Consider the following 17,103-nt stretch of genomic DNA (forward strand, 5'->3'; position numbering starts at 1 on the left):
CGGTCACGTATTCCCCTAGGGGCTGAAAAAGCGACAACGAACACACTTTTTTTGCAAGGTAGCAGAAGAGCGTTTGAGCATGCCGAAATAATCTGCCAGCACCCGGCCCATAGAAATAATAATTATGCTAATATCTGATTATATTGCCACCCCACCCTTTTAATTTATATTATTATAAGTACTCTATGAGAACTATCCCCCACCCCCACACAAAAAATGATATCTAACATTTATGCTTGCTCCATTATGTTGTCTCAGCAACTGAAAGAGCACGGTAGCATATAAAATAAATATTTAATAGCAGTATGTAAAATACATTTCTACAAGACCTTGACAGATCCCAAATTGACATAACAGTATGAATTGCTGTACAAACATTTATCTTTGCATTGCACAATAGAGTTTTTCTCCAGCAAACTGGTACGCGCGTTTTTCTATATTCTTAATGCTTCATGTAGCACAGATAACATTGCGGTAAAAGTATCACAAGTGTGAATGTGTCAGAAAGCTGTATGTAAGCCTAGCATTAACTCATTTTATGCACAGTGCTTGTCTGTTATGTGTAAAAGGTATGATCTGTGCTGCATTTATTGGGATCGGTGGGTAGTCTTTTTCACACATATTTTAGCAATGAATATAATATTAACGAAACGTTAAAATTGCATCTCAGCTTCATGCTTTGCACTTCCTCCCACATTAATTTCGAGAAACTACTAATTTGAATAAATTAAAAAAAATTGTGTTGTAGATTAATTAAAGAGAAGAAGTATTGTAGATGATTAATATCAAGAATTTGTATTATGAGGCTGGATTACTATAACGGCTTGCGTATCCTTCTAGTAAAATGTCTCCATATGCCTTAAAGGAACCCAGCCAACACTGCGGCACCGATTTAAAAGGCCTGGCAAATATTAGTGCCTGTAATTAATATTTTCTATAATTATTTTTAAATATATTTTTTTAAAAAGCGAGTATACATTCCTAAATCTATTTAGGTATCTTTATAATCTCAGGACACTGGAAGAGGGAACACAAGTACTACAATAATATTAAACTAACCTGCCCCTGCCTACAGGACCTGAATGTATTGTTTGTGTTGTTGCAATGACAGAACAAGCACATGGGCTCCAGACAGTATGTACCTTGCGAAAGTTTATTATGATTTGCAATTGCATATCCTCAGCATATAGAACTGCTCACCACATGACAATTAAGGATTTGATGACAAAAGTATACTGGCAGTCTGACAATTGTTTCTGGCTTGTTAGTGCTTCTTATGAGTCTTCACGCTCCATATAGGGGGGAAAAGCTCACCATAATGGTTTGGAGTGTCGTTATTTAATTTGGCTCTCGCTATGTTGCCCATCCAGCTTCATTTTCCAATGTGTGCTCCAGACCAACCCCCCTCCCCTGCTTCATTATTCATGCAAGTTATGTCACGGCTAAGAAACATGAAAATGCCCAAATGCACTCTCCAACTCATCATTGTACTGATTAAAGTATGTAGGTTGCTGTTGTACTGATGGAAGGATTCATATGTGTATGCCTGTTTCCCTTCCTTCCATTTTCATTATTTGTTTGCCCAGCATGCCTGTGAAGCCTATTCTCACTCTCTGCTAGGGGATCAATTAAGGTACAGAGTCTAATGCTGCATACACACTTGAGATAAAAGTCTCTGGAAAAGGCAAGATCACAGACCAATTTTACCCCATTCCATGTAGTATGAGAGCCATACTCTACACAGTCTATTCTATGGAGCTGAACTCCCCATCAGACAGAAATCTTTGCAAGATGGTGCAGACAAAGATGCCCGTACACACTCAAAAGATCATTAGCTGCAAAAGATCTCTTCCTGCAATAGATCCATTCCTGCAAAATGCATTCATGGTCTATGAGATCTGCAGATCATCATACACACCTTGTTTAACAGACATTCATCTGCAGATCAGATCCACCAGGATGGATTTTCAGATCTGCAGATGATTGCCAGATATGCAGATGAAGTCTGTTAAACAAGGTGTGTATGAGGATCTGCAGATCTCATAGACTATGAATGCATTTTGCAGGAATGGATCTATTGCAGGAACAGATCTTTTGCATATAATGATCTGTTGAGTGTGTACGGGCATCTTTGTGTGCAGCATCTTGCAAAGATTTTATCTGATGGGGAGTTCAGCTCCATAGAATAGACTGTGTAGGTATGGCTCTCATACTACATGAAGGGTGGTAAGATTGGTCTGTGATCTTGCCTTTTCCAAAGACTTTTATCTCAAGTGTGTATGCAGCATAAGTAGAACTACCACCTAAATGAAACCTGAAATGAAAATAAACTTATACTATTATGAATTGTATATGTGATACAGCTAATAAATAGAACATTAGTAGCACAGATACAGGTATGAGTCTCATATTGTTTCCAGTACAGGAAGAGTTATCTATGCAAAAGAGCTTCTCTGAGCTCTCTGACCAAGCTTGGTCGGCTGCATCCTGTCTCTCACTGTTTCTTTTTTTTTTTAGGTTGTACTGCAGGAAAGTTTAAAGAGTCATTAGCTCTGCTCTGTTTTATAGTTTAAATACAGCGTGTTATTTGTAAACAGCAAATATGATAGAATGATGCGATGTTATAAAAAAACTATAACTGAAAATCAAAATATGAGTCCCTTTTCTTTGCTACTAATGTTCTATTAAAAGAGTACTGTAGGTGGGGAAGGGAGAAAAAGAGTTGAACTTACCTGGGGCTTCTAATGGTCCCCCGCAGACGTCCTGTGCCCGCGCAGCCACTCACCTATGCTCCGGTCCCTGCCTCCAGTTCACTTCCTGTATTTGCGACTTTAAAGTCTGAAAACCACTGCGTCTGTGCGGCCGCGTCCTCAGTCCCTCTGATGTCCCCAGGACTGTACGACGCAGGCCCAGTATGGTCTGTGCCTGCGCAGTACACTTCCGGTGATGGCAGCGGGGCGAGGACGCGGCCGCACAGGCACAGTAGTTTTCCGACTTTAAAGTCGCAAATTCCGGAAGTGAACCAGCGAGAGGAACCGGAGCATCGGTGAGTGGCTGCACGGGCATAAGACGTCTGCCGGGGACCGTTAGAAGCCCCGGGTAAGTTCAACTCTTTTTCCCCTTACCCCGCTACTGTACTCCTTTAATTATCCGTACTACACATACAATTCATTATATCATAAGTTTATTTTCATTTTAGTGTCACTTTAAGGATCACCCCACCAGAAGCAACATTTGGAGTGATTTGAAGGTGAAGGCAGTTGGGTATTAAGGCAACAGGCAATGGTAGTTTTTAAACATGAAGAAACTCTGGGACTCAACCTTATACTTATACAGGAAATGTTCTTTATTAAAAATTGAGTATTACAGAGCAATGCGCACATGGTACTCACTTTTTAATAAGAACATTATCTGTGAGTATAAGGTTGAGTGTCATATGTTCTTTATGTTGAATGATGCTTGTCCGGTTTGACTCCCTTAGATGTAATGTACATCTTATATAATTCAGGCTGTTCTACACCTACTTTGTGATTGAAGGTAGTTGATAGTTCACACAGAAGTCAAGACTGGGCACAGACAAGGATGGTCGATAATTCAGGAAGAGGCTGATGGAGGTGGCAGGTAGGGATGGTCAATTATAAAGAGAGTAGAAAATAGCAACAAGACAGAAATAGGTACGTTCAAGCAATCCAGGTCAGCAGCACTAACACATTTCTAGCACAGTCACTAGTGTGGACAGTAGTGCATTTGCATACATAGAATTTGTTCACACACACACACACACACACACACACACACACACACACACACACACACACACACACACACACACACACACACACACACACACACACACACACACACACACACACACACACACACACACACACACACACACACACACACACACACACACACACACACACACACACACATTCTTTGGCCAATGGTCAAAAGATCACTTTTTTTCCCCCACAGCAACAGGAAGTACATTTTCAAATAGCTATGAAACCATATCCAATGTAAAGAAAATGATACAGACCAGATTTAAAAGCATTCAGTTCTTGTTCCAAGACAGTCAGTGTTTCTCTTTTATTTTCATCTTCAAAGAGGGGGTCACCTCCATCTGCTGAGTCAATGGACTCTATTTCTGAGATCTCCGAGGCAGTCCTGGACACTGGTCGTGCTCTGGCTGTGCTAGGCCTGGAACTGCTTGGAGGTGTTGCAATTCTTTGCAGAGATCTTGCAGAGAGAGTTCTTGCACTGTGACTTCCTTAAAATGACCATAATGCAAGAAATAGACAAAATTTGCATACATACATTACCAAAGTTGCATTGTTTTCTTTTTTTAAATAACAATACATTTTTTACTAAGTATAAATACATACATGATAGCATGGGCATATGCAAGGAAGCTGACAAAAAAAGAGATACCAAATACACATACAGTACTATGACATTTTGTACTGTAAGCTTACTTACAATATACAACATGTATTTTTCAGATTCAGGGCTTAGTCACAGTGGGACATTGTGTTGAAATGCAACGTTTAAGTCACAACGCAGCATCACAACACAACGCAAAAAAAAAGTTGGTAACACATTAACGATGCATTACCGTCCGTCGCATACAGTAGGTAAAGTAAAGCATACAGGCAATGAAAAGTATGCTTTCCTTTACCTGGCAATATGTGCGTTTAGAGGTAACGCACTGCAGCAGTGTGTTACCATAACCCTACAGGTTACATTGAGACCCTAACGTTGCACTGTGAATGCAATTAGCATTGCAGTACGGTAAGCTGTAAGAGTTTATAACGCAGCTCCGCAACGTCCCACTGTGTATAAGCACTCAAGCATTAAAAATACTTATTAATATACCACTTAACCCCACAGGCTATTTTACCCTTACTGCCAAGAGCCATTTTCACCTGTCAGCACTCCTCCCAGTCATTTTATGAATGTTTATCACACCTAAATAATCTATAACTTGAGTTTTTTTGCCTAAATTAGGCTTTTGGGGGGGTGATATTTGTTTTCTTTAATTACCTTATTTTCTATGCATTTAAAGGGAAAAACTAGTGAAAAAAATGAAAAGATACACTATTTCTCCAATTCCAACCCCTATAGTTTTTAAATAAACAATGGTACAGTGGATAAAACCCACACATTTTATCTGTCTATTTGTCCTGGCTATCACAACATTTACATCAGGTCCCTAGTATAATGTATGGTGACAATATATTATTTGGAAAGAAAGGTGTATTTTTTTGTTTTGTTTTCTACTTTATCAATGATTACAAGCCCTTATTTGCAAAAATAACTGTAGTATACCCTCATGGAATACATATTTAAAAAGTCGAGTCCCTGAGGTAACACTTTATGTGCTGTATATCCTCAAATATAAGTCAACTTTGTGTATAAGTCAACTCCAACATTGGACTCTCTTGAGACTGGAATTTTTTATTGACCTAAATGGACTGTGAGCTGAAAACAGTAAAAAAGATTTATACAGAGCCAGGACAAGGTCCTCCAGCACCCAAGGCTAAGACACCAAGGTGTGCCCCTCCATCACTCCCACCCCAGCCGTCACACACTGATTGCTATTAGAGTAAGAGGTGCCCCAGGGCCTCTAACCCCCACAACATCTTAATCTCTAGTTATCTGGCTTGCAGTCACTGCCATGTATCCCCTTCTCTTATTTCTCTTTGCTTCAAACACAATAGGGGAATGAGAGCTGATTAAGTTGTGTGCCTCCTCCTACACTGCGCTCTGAGGCTGGAGCCTCTCTCGCCTCTGCCCCGGCCCAGCCCTGGATTTATACATACCTGGGGCTTCCTCCAGCCCCATCTGCTTGGATCGCTCCCATGCCGCTGTCCTCTGCTGCCCTCCGCTAAAATCTTTTTAATGTTTTCAGCTCTGGTACACTTTAAGTATACGTCTACCCAGCAGAGTTTACTGCTGCACTAGGGGACCATGAGAAATTAACAATTGCACTTGGGGACCAGGAAGGGTTAAAGTACCTCTGACCCGGTTTAACAGAAACATACTTTTAATACAGTTTTATGTGTGGGGTCCTGTGACAGTGTCACAGCACCCTCTTCCCCCTCCAGCGTCCCCTGGTCCCCCTGCTCTGCTCAGCCGAAATCTTCTGGGCCGGGAGAAAGTGGCAGTACTTCCTACTCTCTGCCTGTTCCTTAGTTCCGCCTCCTCCACTCATTGCTGATGGTTCCTGGTATGTGTTACACTTACAGTACACACAGCACGCAGTGAAGCTGCACTGTGTGCGGTCTTGTGATAACTGAGCTCGGAAAGAGAGTGTACTAATACAGCTGTTACTGCACTATCTTTCCAAGCTACATTATAACAACACCACACACAGCACAGATCCAATGCCCACTGTGTACTATAACACATACCAGAAACCATCATCGGCTAGTGGAGGAGGCAGAGCTAAGGACAAGCGGAGGGGAGGAAGTACTGCCACTTACTTCCTGCCCATATACGACGTTCTGCTCAGTCAAAGATTTTGGCTGAGCAAAGCGGCGGATACAGGGGGCACTGAAAGGGGAGGAAGGTGCTGTGACAATGGCCTCAATTCACTAAGCTTATCTCCTGTCTTTAATAACGTTTCTAGAGTGGTCACCATGGTGATGAGGCATGTCGTATTCAGGAAACATTTTACCTCAGGCAAACCTAAAGTAAACTCTTCTGTCTTTAAGTTAACTCTTCAATCCTTAAAATAACTTCGCAGTTAAAGACAGGCTGTTTATTAACTGCGTGTGAAAATAACTACAGAGGAGGTAAATTAACTACAGAGGAGGTAACTTAAGGAATGAAGAGATAAGATAACTCTCTTACTGTGTGGAGGTAAGTTTTCTCTTGCCTTATTATCTCCAGCATGATCTTAGTGAATTGAGGCCAATGTCACAGCACCACACTTAAAACTGTATTAAATGTATGTTTCTGTTAAACCGGGTCAGGGGTACTTTAACCTTTCCTGGTCCCCAAGTGCAACTATTAATTTCTCATGGTCCCCTAGTGCAGATACTTTGTTAGGTAAGGCAGCGTACATGCAAAAACGTAATATATGTTTCAATGGTTAGCTGATATTCAAGTGAAACTTAAAAGTTAAAATGAAACTTCCACTTTCTTTAAAAATTGTGGAACAAGAATATCACTTCTCCAGAAGACTTTTCATAATATCATAAAACAAAAATTTCTATTTTATTTTGTAACCAAATACTAATTTCCAAAACTGAAGATGATCTTACACTTACTTGCAAGAGTGAAATACGTACAATGGAAATATATATCTACAGTATCAACACAGTTTTGTTTTATTTATATTTAATTTATTCTTAGGTTTACTAACAAAAACCCCTTTGTTTTATTTATATCTATTTTATTTTTAGGTTTACTAACAACAAAATAATTGCCTAAAGCTGGCCATACACTTATAGATTTCCACCCAATGTTCCAAAATGATCAATTCCTTTCCAAAAAGAATCGATTCAGAAGGAATCGGTTCCTACTATACACTGCACATCAATTTCCAAAAGATTCCAGCAGGGAATCTATTGAAAATTGATCAAACTGCAGACTTGCACTTTTCAATGCAGTGCAAAGCTATAGGCTATGATCTGCCAATGCTTTTGCCCTGTCTGATTGATTCTTTCAATCAATTTTTGTTAGTCCACTTTAGATCATCACATAGGCTGCTGATTTCTCTGTAAACACTGGATAATGCCCTTACAGTTAAACTGAAAAAGACTTTGTTTACTAAACACATAAACGTCCAAAGTAATGTGTGTGACACCAGATGAAAGATAATGTTTACATAAAAAAAAACCCTTAGGGCCCGTTTCCATTAGTAAGTGATGCGAATGTGGCTACCTAGCCTCATCCATCACTTCCGCCGCTGGCCGCATCACTTCCGCATCTCCCAATGCGGAAGTGAATTGGAGGAGATGGGACGCGGCTGCGGGCGGATGCGGGAGTGTGAAAATCTGCAGCATGCTGCAGACTTTTCGGATCTCTCCACACCACACCGCACAACATGTACGCAGTGGAAACTCTTCCACTGGCATGCATGTGTTTCAGCACACCTGTGGTGCGATGCGGTTATGTAGCCGCATCACACCGCTCCTAGTGGAAACGGGCCCTTACACTTACCTAGCTGAATACATTTTTGTTCTAAACTTCTTTCCCCCACAAGTAACAGTGGGCCACAGTGATTTATGGATATGTAAGAATCATGGCTAACCAGCTAAACCATTCCATCAACCGATTCGTTTCGGCGCCCCATGGGGTCCCCTTTGTCAAAGTAACAAACACAGAATGGTGTCCCTCTCCAGACCCTAGGCACCTGTCCTTTGTGCTTTGTGAATAATTTGGGTCCTTGTGTGTCGCTCTTTGTCTCCCTCTGTACCATTGCACCTCCTTCTGTCCCCCTTTGTGCCTCCCCCTGTCCCCTTGTCCTACTATCAGTTCCTGCCCTTCTCCTGCGCTCTCCCAGTCCAGTGTGTAAAGGTAGAGTATAGTGTAGCAGAAGCTGTGCTCTCACCTCCAGTGATGCACCTGTGTGACCATCCTGTCTCACTCTCCTTGTGTTGCACTCGGCTGAGAGGTGAGCGGACAGGCGGAAGCACAGCACTGGACCAGCAGAGAGGTGAGAGCACAGCTCCTGCTGCACTATACTCTGCATTTACACACTGGGCTGGCTGGGGGATGCTGGAAGGGAGCGTTTCCATGAAATACAACAGGATCGGCAGGTTGTTTGTACCTCTGGGACGCCCTGTACGATGCATCCACCCTACTCGGCACATGGTTTATATTCTGTAGTGTTTGGTGTTTTTTTTGGGGGGGGGAGAGGGGGTGACTCAGGACTTCTTGCCTGGAGTGACAAAAAAGGCTAGAAATGCCCCTGATAATAATAAATAAAAAGATGTTTCTTACTTAAAAATACTTGCTATAAATCCACTTCACTACTAAGGCATTTATCAGCTTAAAATTCAGAGTAATATTCACCTTTCAGTGCGAATTCCATTCATTTGGCGAAAACTTTATTACTAATTATCACACCTCAATTTTGAGGGTCCTTTCACATTGGTGCGGTTTGGTGTGTCAAATTGATGCACTGCTACCACAGCCTAATATATCCCTATGGGGAAGTTCATACTTTCCACGTTGCGGTAAGCTACGCCGGAAGTGCCTAATCTAATGCTAGGGCAGAACTAAGTTACCGTGCGTGACCCCCGGCCACCTGCGGCAATCTGCTTCAGCCCAGAAGTCATTTTAATCTATGGCAACATGGGTTATTTAAAAGAGTTGTCGTCGCGGACGAGCATGCGTGGAAGTATATATCTACAATACACTTCTGCATACCCAAAGCGGTGACCGCAAGCACATGTCACTTTCTGCTTGGCTGGTGGCCAGACAGGGAACACCACATACTAACGCGTGTTCCCTGAAGACCTGTCTTTGGCGGTGCTGCAAGCTTGACGCACCACTTCTCAGCCCCCAGTTTGCAGTGTGAAAGGCCATACTTTTTTTTTGCCACAAATCGGGCTTTGTTTAGGTAGTACTTTTTTTGCTAAGATTTATTTTATTTTGTATGCATTTTAGAAGGATTACAATATTTGATATGGAAATAAAAGTGTATTTTTTCATTTTGTGTTGTTTGTTTTCTTATTGTACTTTATCAATAATTACAAGCCCTTATTTGCAAAAATAACAGTAATATACCTTCCTGGCATACATATTTAAAAAGCTAAGTCCCTACGGTAACAATTTATATATTATCTTTAAGATTCCGTAACTTAAAGAGACTCTGAAGCGACATTAAAAATCACTTTTTACCTTATAATCAACATGGGCATGTTTGCCCCTGCTAAAACGCCGCTATCCCGTGGCAGAACGAGTGGTCTTTACCCCCCAAATCCCCTCCATGGTGCCCGGGGATCGCTTCCTGTTGAGGCAGAGCTAATGGCTGTAGCTCTGCCTTTCAGCGCGTCTATCAGCGCTGATCGCCGCCTCTCCGCCGGCTGATAGATGTGCATGGAGGCAGAGCTACAGCCGAAAGCTCTGCCTCCATGAGAAGCAAAATCCATAACCAAGTTGGTCGTGGATTTTGCAGGGGGGGATTTGGGGGGTAAAGACCGCTCGTTCTGCCATGGGATAGCAGCGTTTTAGCAGGGGCAAACATGCCCATGTAGATTATAAGGTAAAAAGCGATTTTTAAGCTTTCTTTTGTGTGTGTGTGTGTGTGTTATATGGGGGCACTGTTACAATGAGCAACTGTGATCATTCCATTGTAAAAAAAGGACAAAAAAGAAAAAAAACTGTCTTTTCCTGCTCACTAGCATGCTGTGATTCAGTGGTGCCTTGGTTGGAAAGTAGAGGATAAGGTGTAGCTGGATAACTAGCTGGTTGATGTGTGCAAGGATCAGATTAAGGCCAGTTTACACTTAATCAATTGGTGTGCGTTAGTGTGCGTTAGTGTGCGTTAGTATGCGTTGGTACGCGTTAGTACGCGTTTTTTCCATTGCAGTGCATTGTGACAAAGATTTCAGTTAAAACGCATTAAGTGTGAAAGGTGTCATAGGAAAATATGGGCATTACTTTGAAAATCAGTTTTCTTTCCGTTTTAACTGAGAGCAACTAATTAAGTGTAAAAGGGCCCTAAGGGCTTTACCTATGTAGGTGAGCTGTGAGGTTGTGTTTGAAAATCTTGATGGACCTCAATGCCAAATAGACTACAGGAAATTCATCTTCATACTGAAGATAATTTATAGCTAAGAGCACGATTCTCATTGCATTGAAATGTATTAAGTTCTTTTTTTAATATTGTTTACTTGATTTCCTATTTATCATATTTTTCGCAGCGTAAATTGCATTAAAGTAAAACTATAGTGTGTTAAAGTTCTGTATATGAACTGTAATGATTTAGTACTGCAATAGTGTATAGAACAGATAAAGGCATTGTGAATGTCTCCAGTCCATAAGTTTTGCATTGCATTACAGTAACTCTGACATGAGCCTGGCATTACACAGAGGCCTTTTACTCCACCTCCTGCTGTGCTCTTTTACTGCCTCACACTGCTTCTCCACTTTTCATGTCACACACCATTTGGCAACTATTTAGGTACTAAAGATCACTTTCTTTATAGGAATCATTTTCAAGCTATTAATGTGTCTGACAAAGCAAATCCTTCATCCTTCCTACTTAAAGTAGATTTAAACTTTCTCATTCGGTTTCTCCTTGAGTAGTCCATTTTCCATTACAGAAGACTGAAAAATATATGCTGTATTGGTGTATCAAACACTTAGGATAGGAAGCTGAGGATCACTAGCAGGCTGCAAGGCACTGCAGCACTCTATATTAGAGCAACACTTATCTGCAAAATTGGGCACTGGGCAGATGAAAGGAATGTTCTGCTGGACATTTTGGACTGACCAGAATATAAACCAACATTTGAGATAAAAGGCAATTTTGAGCCCCCCCAAAAAACATGATTGTGGTATAATTAAACTTAAATTAATTACAATAGAGGTTATCAATACAATAGATCAATACAATCAATACAATAGGTTATCTGGCAACAACGGGAATCGGCTGATGCTGGCCCAGTGTGCTCTTTGGTTGCTTGAGATTCAATATTAAAATTAGGCCTAGCTAATACAGTACTATGCCTTCCTCAGGATGCTGATCTGTATAAGGCAGAGTCATGTAATGGTATGCATGAGGTGGTAGTCATGATATGTAAATTGCGGGATGATTAGGATAAAACTTCAAAGGAGAACAATGATGGAAAAGACATAATAGTGTGCTGCAAATTTACACTACCCACTGGAAGGCCTCCTCTTCATTAGATGACGATGCACTAGATGGTGCTGTCTCTCCGGTACGGGTCTGTTTTGTGTATAACACCCTTGCACACTGACAAGCTGCGTCGCACCGCAGTACTTTTCCAAGGGCCATGCAAGTCTATAGAGACTTGCACAGTTCACACAATACAACGTGGCGCGCCGGAAGCAAAGTCTGCAGCGTGTTACCTCATAATCTGTGCCTACCACATTGATTATGCAGTAATGCAAGTCAATGGGCGATGCAGGCAGTGTGCATGACGGGAGAGTGGTGCGATGCAGCACGCATGTGTAGACCGACAGGAATCCCAGTGATGTACTTCCTGCCCAGCAGGGAGTACGCCACTAGCTGGGGTCAGGCCTATACATATGACCCTGCCACCGCGACATGGCGGAGGGTCTTATGAAGCCTAATTTCGGAGGTAGGTTTTTTCCATGACTAGGGTTGTGTTTGACCATGGTACCTGCACTCTACTGGCTTAGCGACTGTCTGCATTTTTTACAGATGATGACAATTTCATCTAAGGCTGGCTTTACACTGGGTTTTGTGCATGCGCATCACAAAAAAACATACCCCTCCTATGTTTTTATGCTATCTGCACCCTATTCTTTATTTATTATTATATATTTTTTTTAAAAACATGATCTTGGAGCTGCTTAGACTTTCGAAATACAGGGGAACATAATACAGATTTGTTACAGCAACAATCTTTTTTGGTACAATCAAGTTTGGTACAACATAAATCTTACAGTAGCTGATACAAAAAGTGAGCTAACAAATCATACAACAATTACAATACTGAAAAGGAGACAGAGCCTCGCACTTATGAGCTTAGCCTCTAGTCTAATGTTTTCACACAATCTGTACTGTGCAGGTGCTGCCACTTAGCAAATGCAGTATTTTCCCCATTGCCATTGTACAAACCCAACCTCAGCAGTTCTGAACATGATTTTCTGCCAATGTATACTGTATTATTGGAACCATTCCTCTGGTCTTTTCCAGGGATAAAATGCAATTACTGCAGGAATATTACAAAAAAACTGCTTTTGTCTTTATGTGTAAATCCAGGGAAGCAGCCCCAGCAACAGCGTGGGGGAGTTCAGAGCTGGGGGAGGGAAACTTCTAAACTTTCCTTCCTCTGATAAAGGGGACTATATTTCAGATCATGTGTTTTTGTGGCTATGCTAATTATGGGCGTGAAGATTATGATGTCCACACTTGTTATATGACTCTTGTGAGATGGACCTCCAGGCTGTGAGGGTCACAAGGGGTTGGCAAGGCAAAGAATGTGAACATTGGAGGGCAACATTAAAGTTTTGCTGGGAAACCTAATGACTTATAGTTATGCCCCTGCATTGATCAAGGTGTTCTGGCATTAAACAAAATCTAATGCTTTGTACAAATGGAAATGTTTTAAAATGGCCCAAGAAGCAGGGAAGTTCACAGAGAGCACACTTCCTTTACACCCTCAAACTATTAAAAAAAGAAAAGAAAAAACTATTTTGGTGCTTCTTATGGCTTTTATGCTATTTCTGTCCAAAAGCCAGTGGAGTCATGTTTATGTTTTATATTCAGCAAAATGTATAACGCCACTGATCCCTGTTCCACATTATATATGCCCCCTGCTGTGCTGGAACACTGGGTGCAGGATGAGCATCTCTGGAGCCACGAAAATAAAACCTCTGGTATTTAACATTGCCATATTATTAGGATTTATGAAGTATTCTAGCACTACAGCTGTATATTTAATCCTTTCACTAACATGTGTCTGCCCTCATTTTATGCATCAGATGGATAGTTTTACTTTTACACTTTTTTTTAATATATCAGTGAAATGCAAGTTACAAAGTTGAAGGTTTGCTAAATACCCCCCACATTTTCTGAGGATATACAGAACTAAAATATAGTATTTCAAATTGCGTTTGTTTTGTTTTCAGCAAACAAGAGAAGTGCAGCAAGGAGTAACTCCAGTGTCAGTAAATTATATGATGATATCACAGACAATGTTGTTCTTTAATGGCATTCAAAATTACAATTTCATATCAGTCTGAGGCCAAAACAACGTTTTGATATTATAAACCACTAGCCGCATTTGCAGCAGTATATCTAAGCACCGCAGGAGGCCTGTTCCCTTCCCAGAGGCATAGATATTCGTCTATTGCTGCCACTTGCTCCCGTGCGCATTCTCATCGCTGATCATTAGAGGGGAGATCAATGAATAGAAACGCAGTTCCCATTCATTGATTTAAGTCCTCATGTCAATGATCACTGGCATCAATGAGATGCCTGCACTCAATGTAACAAACAAAGTTACACTTACACGCATTACCTCCTGGTTATTTAATATTTGTAAGAGGCAGGAAGAAAATGTGTGAGGACATCTTGTGGCCAAATAGTAAAATTATTTCTTAAGTTATTTATTTCAATAAAAAGACCTACACGTCATTAAAAATTAACTCCTTACCTGCCACACTCTCCTATAAATACCCAAATAAAACTTTTGCATTAAAAAAAATGGCAAAAAAAAACAAATAAATAATTACCGTAGGGACTGATTTTTTTGAAGATATATGTCAAGAGGGTATATTAGTATTATTTAAAAAAAAAAAAAAAAAATATATATATATATATATATATATATATATATATATATATATATATATATATATATATATATATATATATAGACTTATAAATAGTGATGGACGCAAAACTGAAAAAAAATGCACACAACAAAAGTTAGATGGCGCTGCCTGAATAAAGCTAAAAAGATCCTGATACTGCCCACCTGCTGCTTCCCAGATGAGGTGGGTATCCCCCTCCTCCCACCTTAAAAAACACTACTTTCAAATCCTAATTATGGGTGCGCAGGTGCTGAATAATATGGATGGAGAATTAATCGATAATAAATGGATCAATATTTTATTATAAAAGTCAAAATTACATGCATAATCCACATGCATTACCCTCAATCACACTGTATCCACACATGCATGGGAGTCATATGGTGTCCATTAAAAAATGTGTAAATTACATATATACTTAGAGACTCCGCAGGGTTTTTCTTTAAAAATACTAAAAGACTGAAAGAGTATCTCTAATCAATCCCATCAGCTTTCCCTGTATATGTATATGTCCCAAACAAATTGTTGTCCACAAATATGCACTATATATACTGTTTGGTGGGTTTTGAAAAAAAGGTTGATGTCACCTGACACTGTGGTATTCCTGATGCTTAGTTCGTTTTGAACTCCCGACCTGGGTAGCGGCGAGCTACGCTTTGATCTCCGTGGCTCCACGTAGGTACTGGACGGTGTCACCGGCCGAGTTCTCCTATAGTCTCGCGGGAACTCGCCGGACTCTCCAGTCATACAACTCAGAGCGCTCCTGCGCGGTGACGTCACGTCTTTTCCCAGTGGTATGGAGCTGCGTATTGGTCCGCTCTATTTTGTGTTAAGCTCCGGGTTTTCACCTTGCTGTTTTGCGTTCCACGGCGCTTCCTGGATTGGATGCGTTCCACAGCGCTTCCTGGATTGCAAGAGTTGAAATAAACAGCAGATTTTTTAGCATCAACTTCAGATGTCAGTCAAACCTCCTAGTGCTCGGTACTTCAGCAGTCAATGGGGCGCCCCTACAGACTGACTTTGATTGACATGTTTCGACAATAACTATTGTCTTCCTCAGAATCAGTACCTCCTGTTCACTAGTGGCTTCCATCTTTATAAATCCTATAGGATCCTCCTCTTCCTCCTTTCTTCGTGCCGCCCCCTTTTCCCCTTTGTTCCTCTCCAAATAAAGTTATTCAATTACTCGAGTTAACCTCTAGTGCAAAAAACCATTAGCTATATATATGCATATGGAACTTGCCTCAATATGCATGTATGTGATATTGCATACACGACCCGAAAGTCCATACATGGATACTTAGACTATACAGTGGGTAAGGAAAAAATAAAAAATAAAAAATAAAAATAGATAAATATAGATCCAAAAAATGAGAATAGAGAAAAAAAATGAAAATAAATATAAATATAAAATTAAAATAATAATAATAAAAAACCAAAGGACACCAATGCTCCTCAGGATCACCATAATGACTCCCCTTACATACTATTACATAACTTACTCTATCATATACAGTCCTCATAAAAAGCCAAAGATTTCCATTTCCTCATTCAATCCCTTAGGAGCAAGGGATTCCAAGTTGAAGATCCATCTGCTTTCAGCTCTAGACATCTTGGCTATAAAGTCCCCTCCCCTTGTGTTCCGCTTGATCACCTCAATACCAAAATATATTATTTTATGTACACTACAAGCATGGTATTTCTTAAAATGTTTAGAAAGGGGAGGTTCAACCCAGCCTTTCCGTATATTGTTAAAATGCTCCCCTATCCTTTTATGGAGCTCTCTTTTTGTTCGTCCAATATATTTTTTCCCACAGGGACAAATTAGACAGTATATAACCCCCTTAGTGTCACAAGTTATCAACTGTTTAATAGTATACTTTTCTGATGGGCCTTCTACTGTTTCAATCTTTTTATAGCCCTGGGTACTCTGACAGTTTTTACATCTCCCACATCTTACAAATCCGCCACCTGACTGTAATTGTACTTTATCTTTCTGGTTCATGGCTGCTGTTGCAACCATTAGACCTACATTCCCAGGTTTCCTATAGATAAATTCTGGATAATCAGACAATAATTCATTCAAAGACCTATAGGCTTTGAATGAATTATTGTCTGATTATCCAGAATTTATCTATAGGAAACCTGGGAATGTAGGTCTAATGGTTGCAACAGCAGCCATGAACCAGAAAGATAAAGTACAATTACAGTCAGGTGGCGGATTTGTAAGATGTGGGAGATGTAAAAACTGTCAGAGTACCCAGGGCTATAAAAAGATTGAAACAGTAGAAGGCCCATCAGAAAAGTATACTATTAAACAGTTGATAACTTGTGACACTAAGGGGGTTATATACTGTCTAATTTGTCCCTGTGGGAAAAAATATATTGGACGAACAAAAAGAGAGCTCCATAAAAGGATAGGGGAGCATTTTAACAATATACGGAAAGGCTGGGTTGAACCTCCCCTTTCTAAACATTTTAAGAAATACCATGCTTGTAGTGTACATAAAATAATATATTTTGGTATTGAGGTGATCAAGCGGGACACAAGGGGAGGGGACTTTATAGCCAAGATGTCTAGAGCTGAAAGCAGATGGATCTTCAACTTGGAAT

General features: G+C 40.4%; 1 protein-coding gene across 6 annotated transcripts in view; it reads right to left on the reverse strand.

The window, feature by feature from the left end:
• Positions 1–17,103, reverse strand: part of ZBBX (zinc finger B-box domain containing) — a 291,614-nt gene that overhangs the window by 9,722 nt on the left and 264,789 nt on the right. For 5 of the 6 annotated variants that reach the window (XM_068280953.1, XM_068280952.1, XM_068280949.1 and 2 more), the window contains one exon: positions 4,043–4,273. In XM_068280953.1, coding sequence (XP_068137054.1) covers positions 4,043–4,273 — 231 coding nt within the window. Of the gene's footprint in view, positions 1–3,412; positions 3,606–4,042; positions 4,274–17,103 lie in introns of those variants that run through there. The other variant, XM_068280955.1, reaches the window with a different exon arrangement.

Source organism: Hyperolius riggenbachi, chromosome 4 (assembly GCF_040937935.1).
Source record: "Hyperolius riggenbachi isolate aHypRig1 chromosome 4, aHypRig1.pri, whole genome shotgun sequence".
NCBI classification, from domain to species: Eukaryota; Metazoa; Chordata; class Amphibia; order Anura; family Hyperoliidae; genus Hyperolius; species Hyperolius riggenbachi.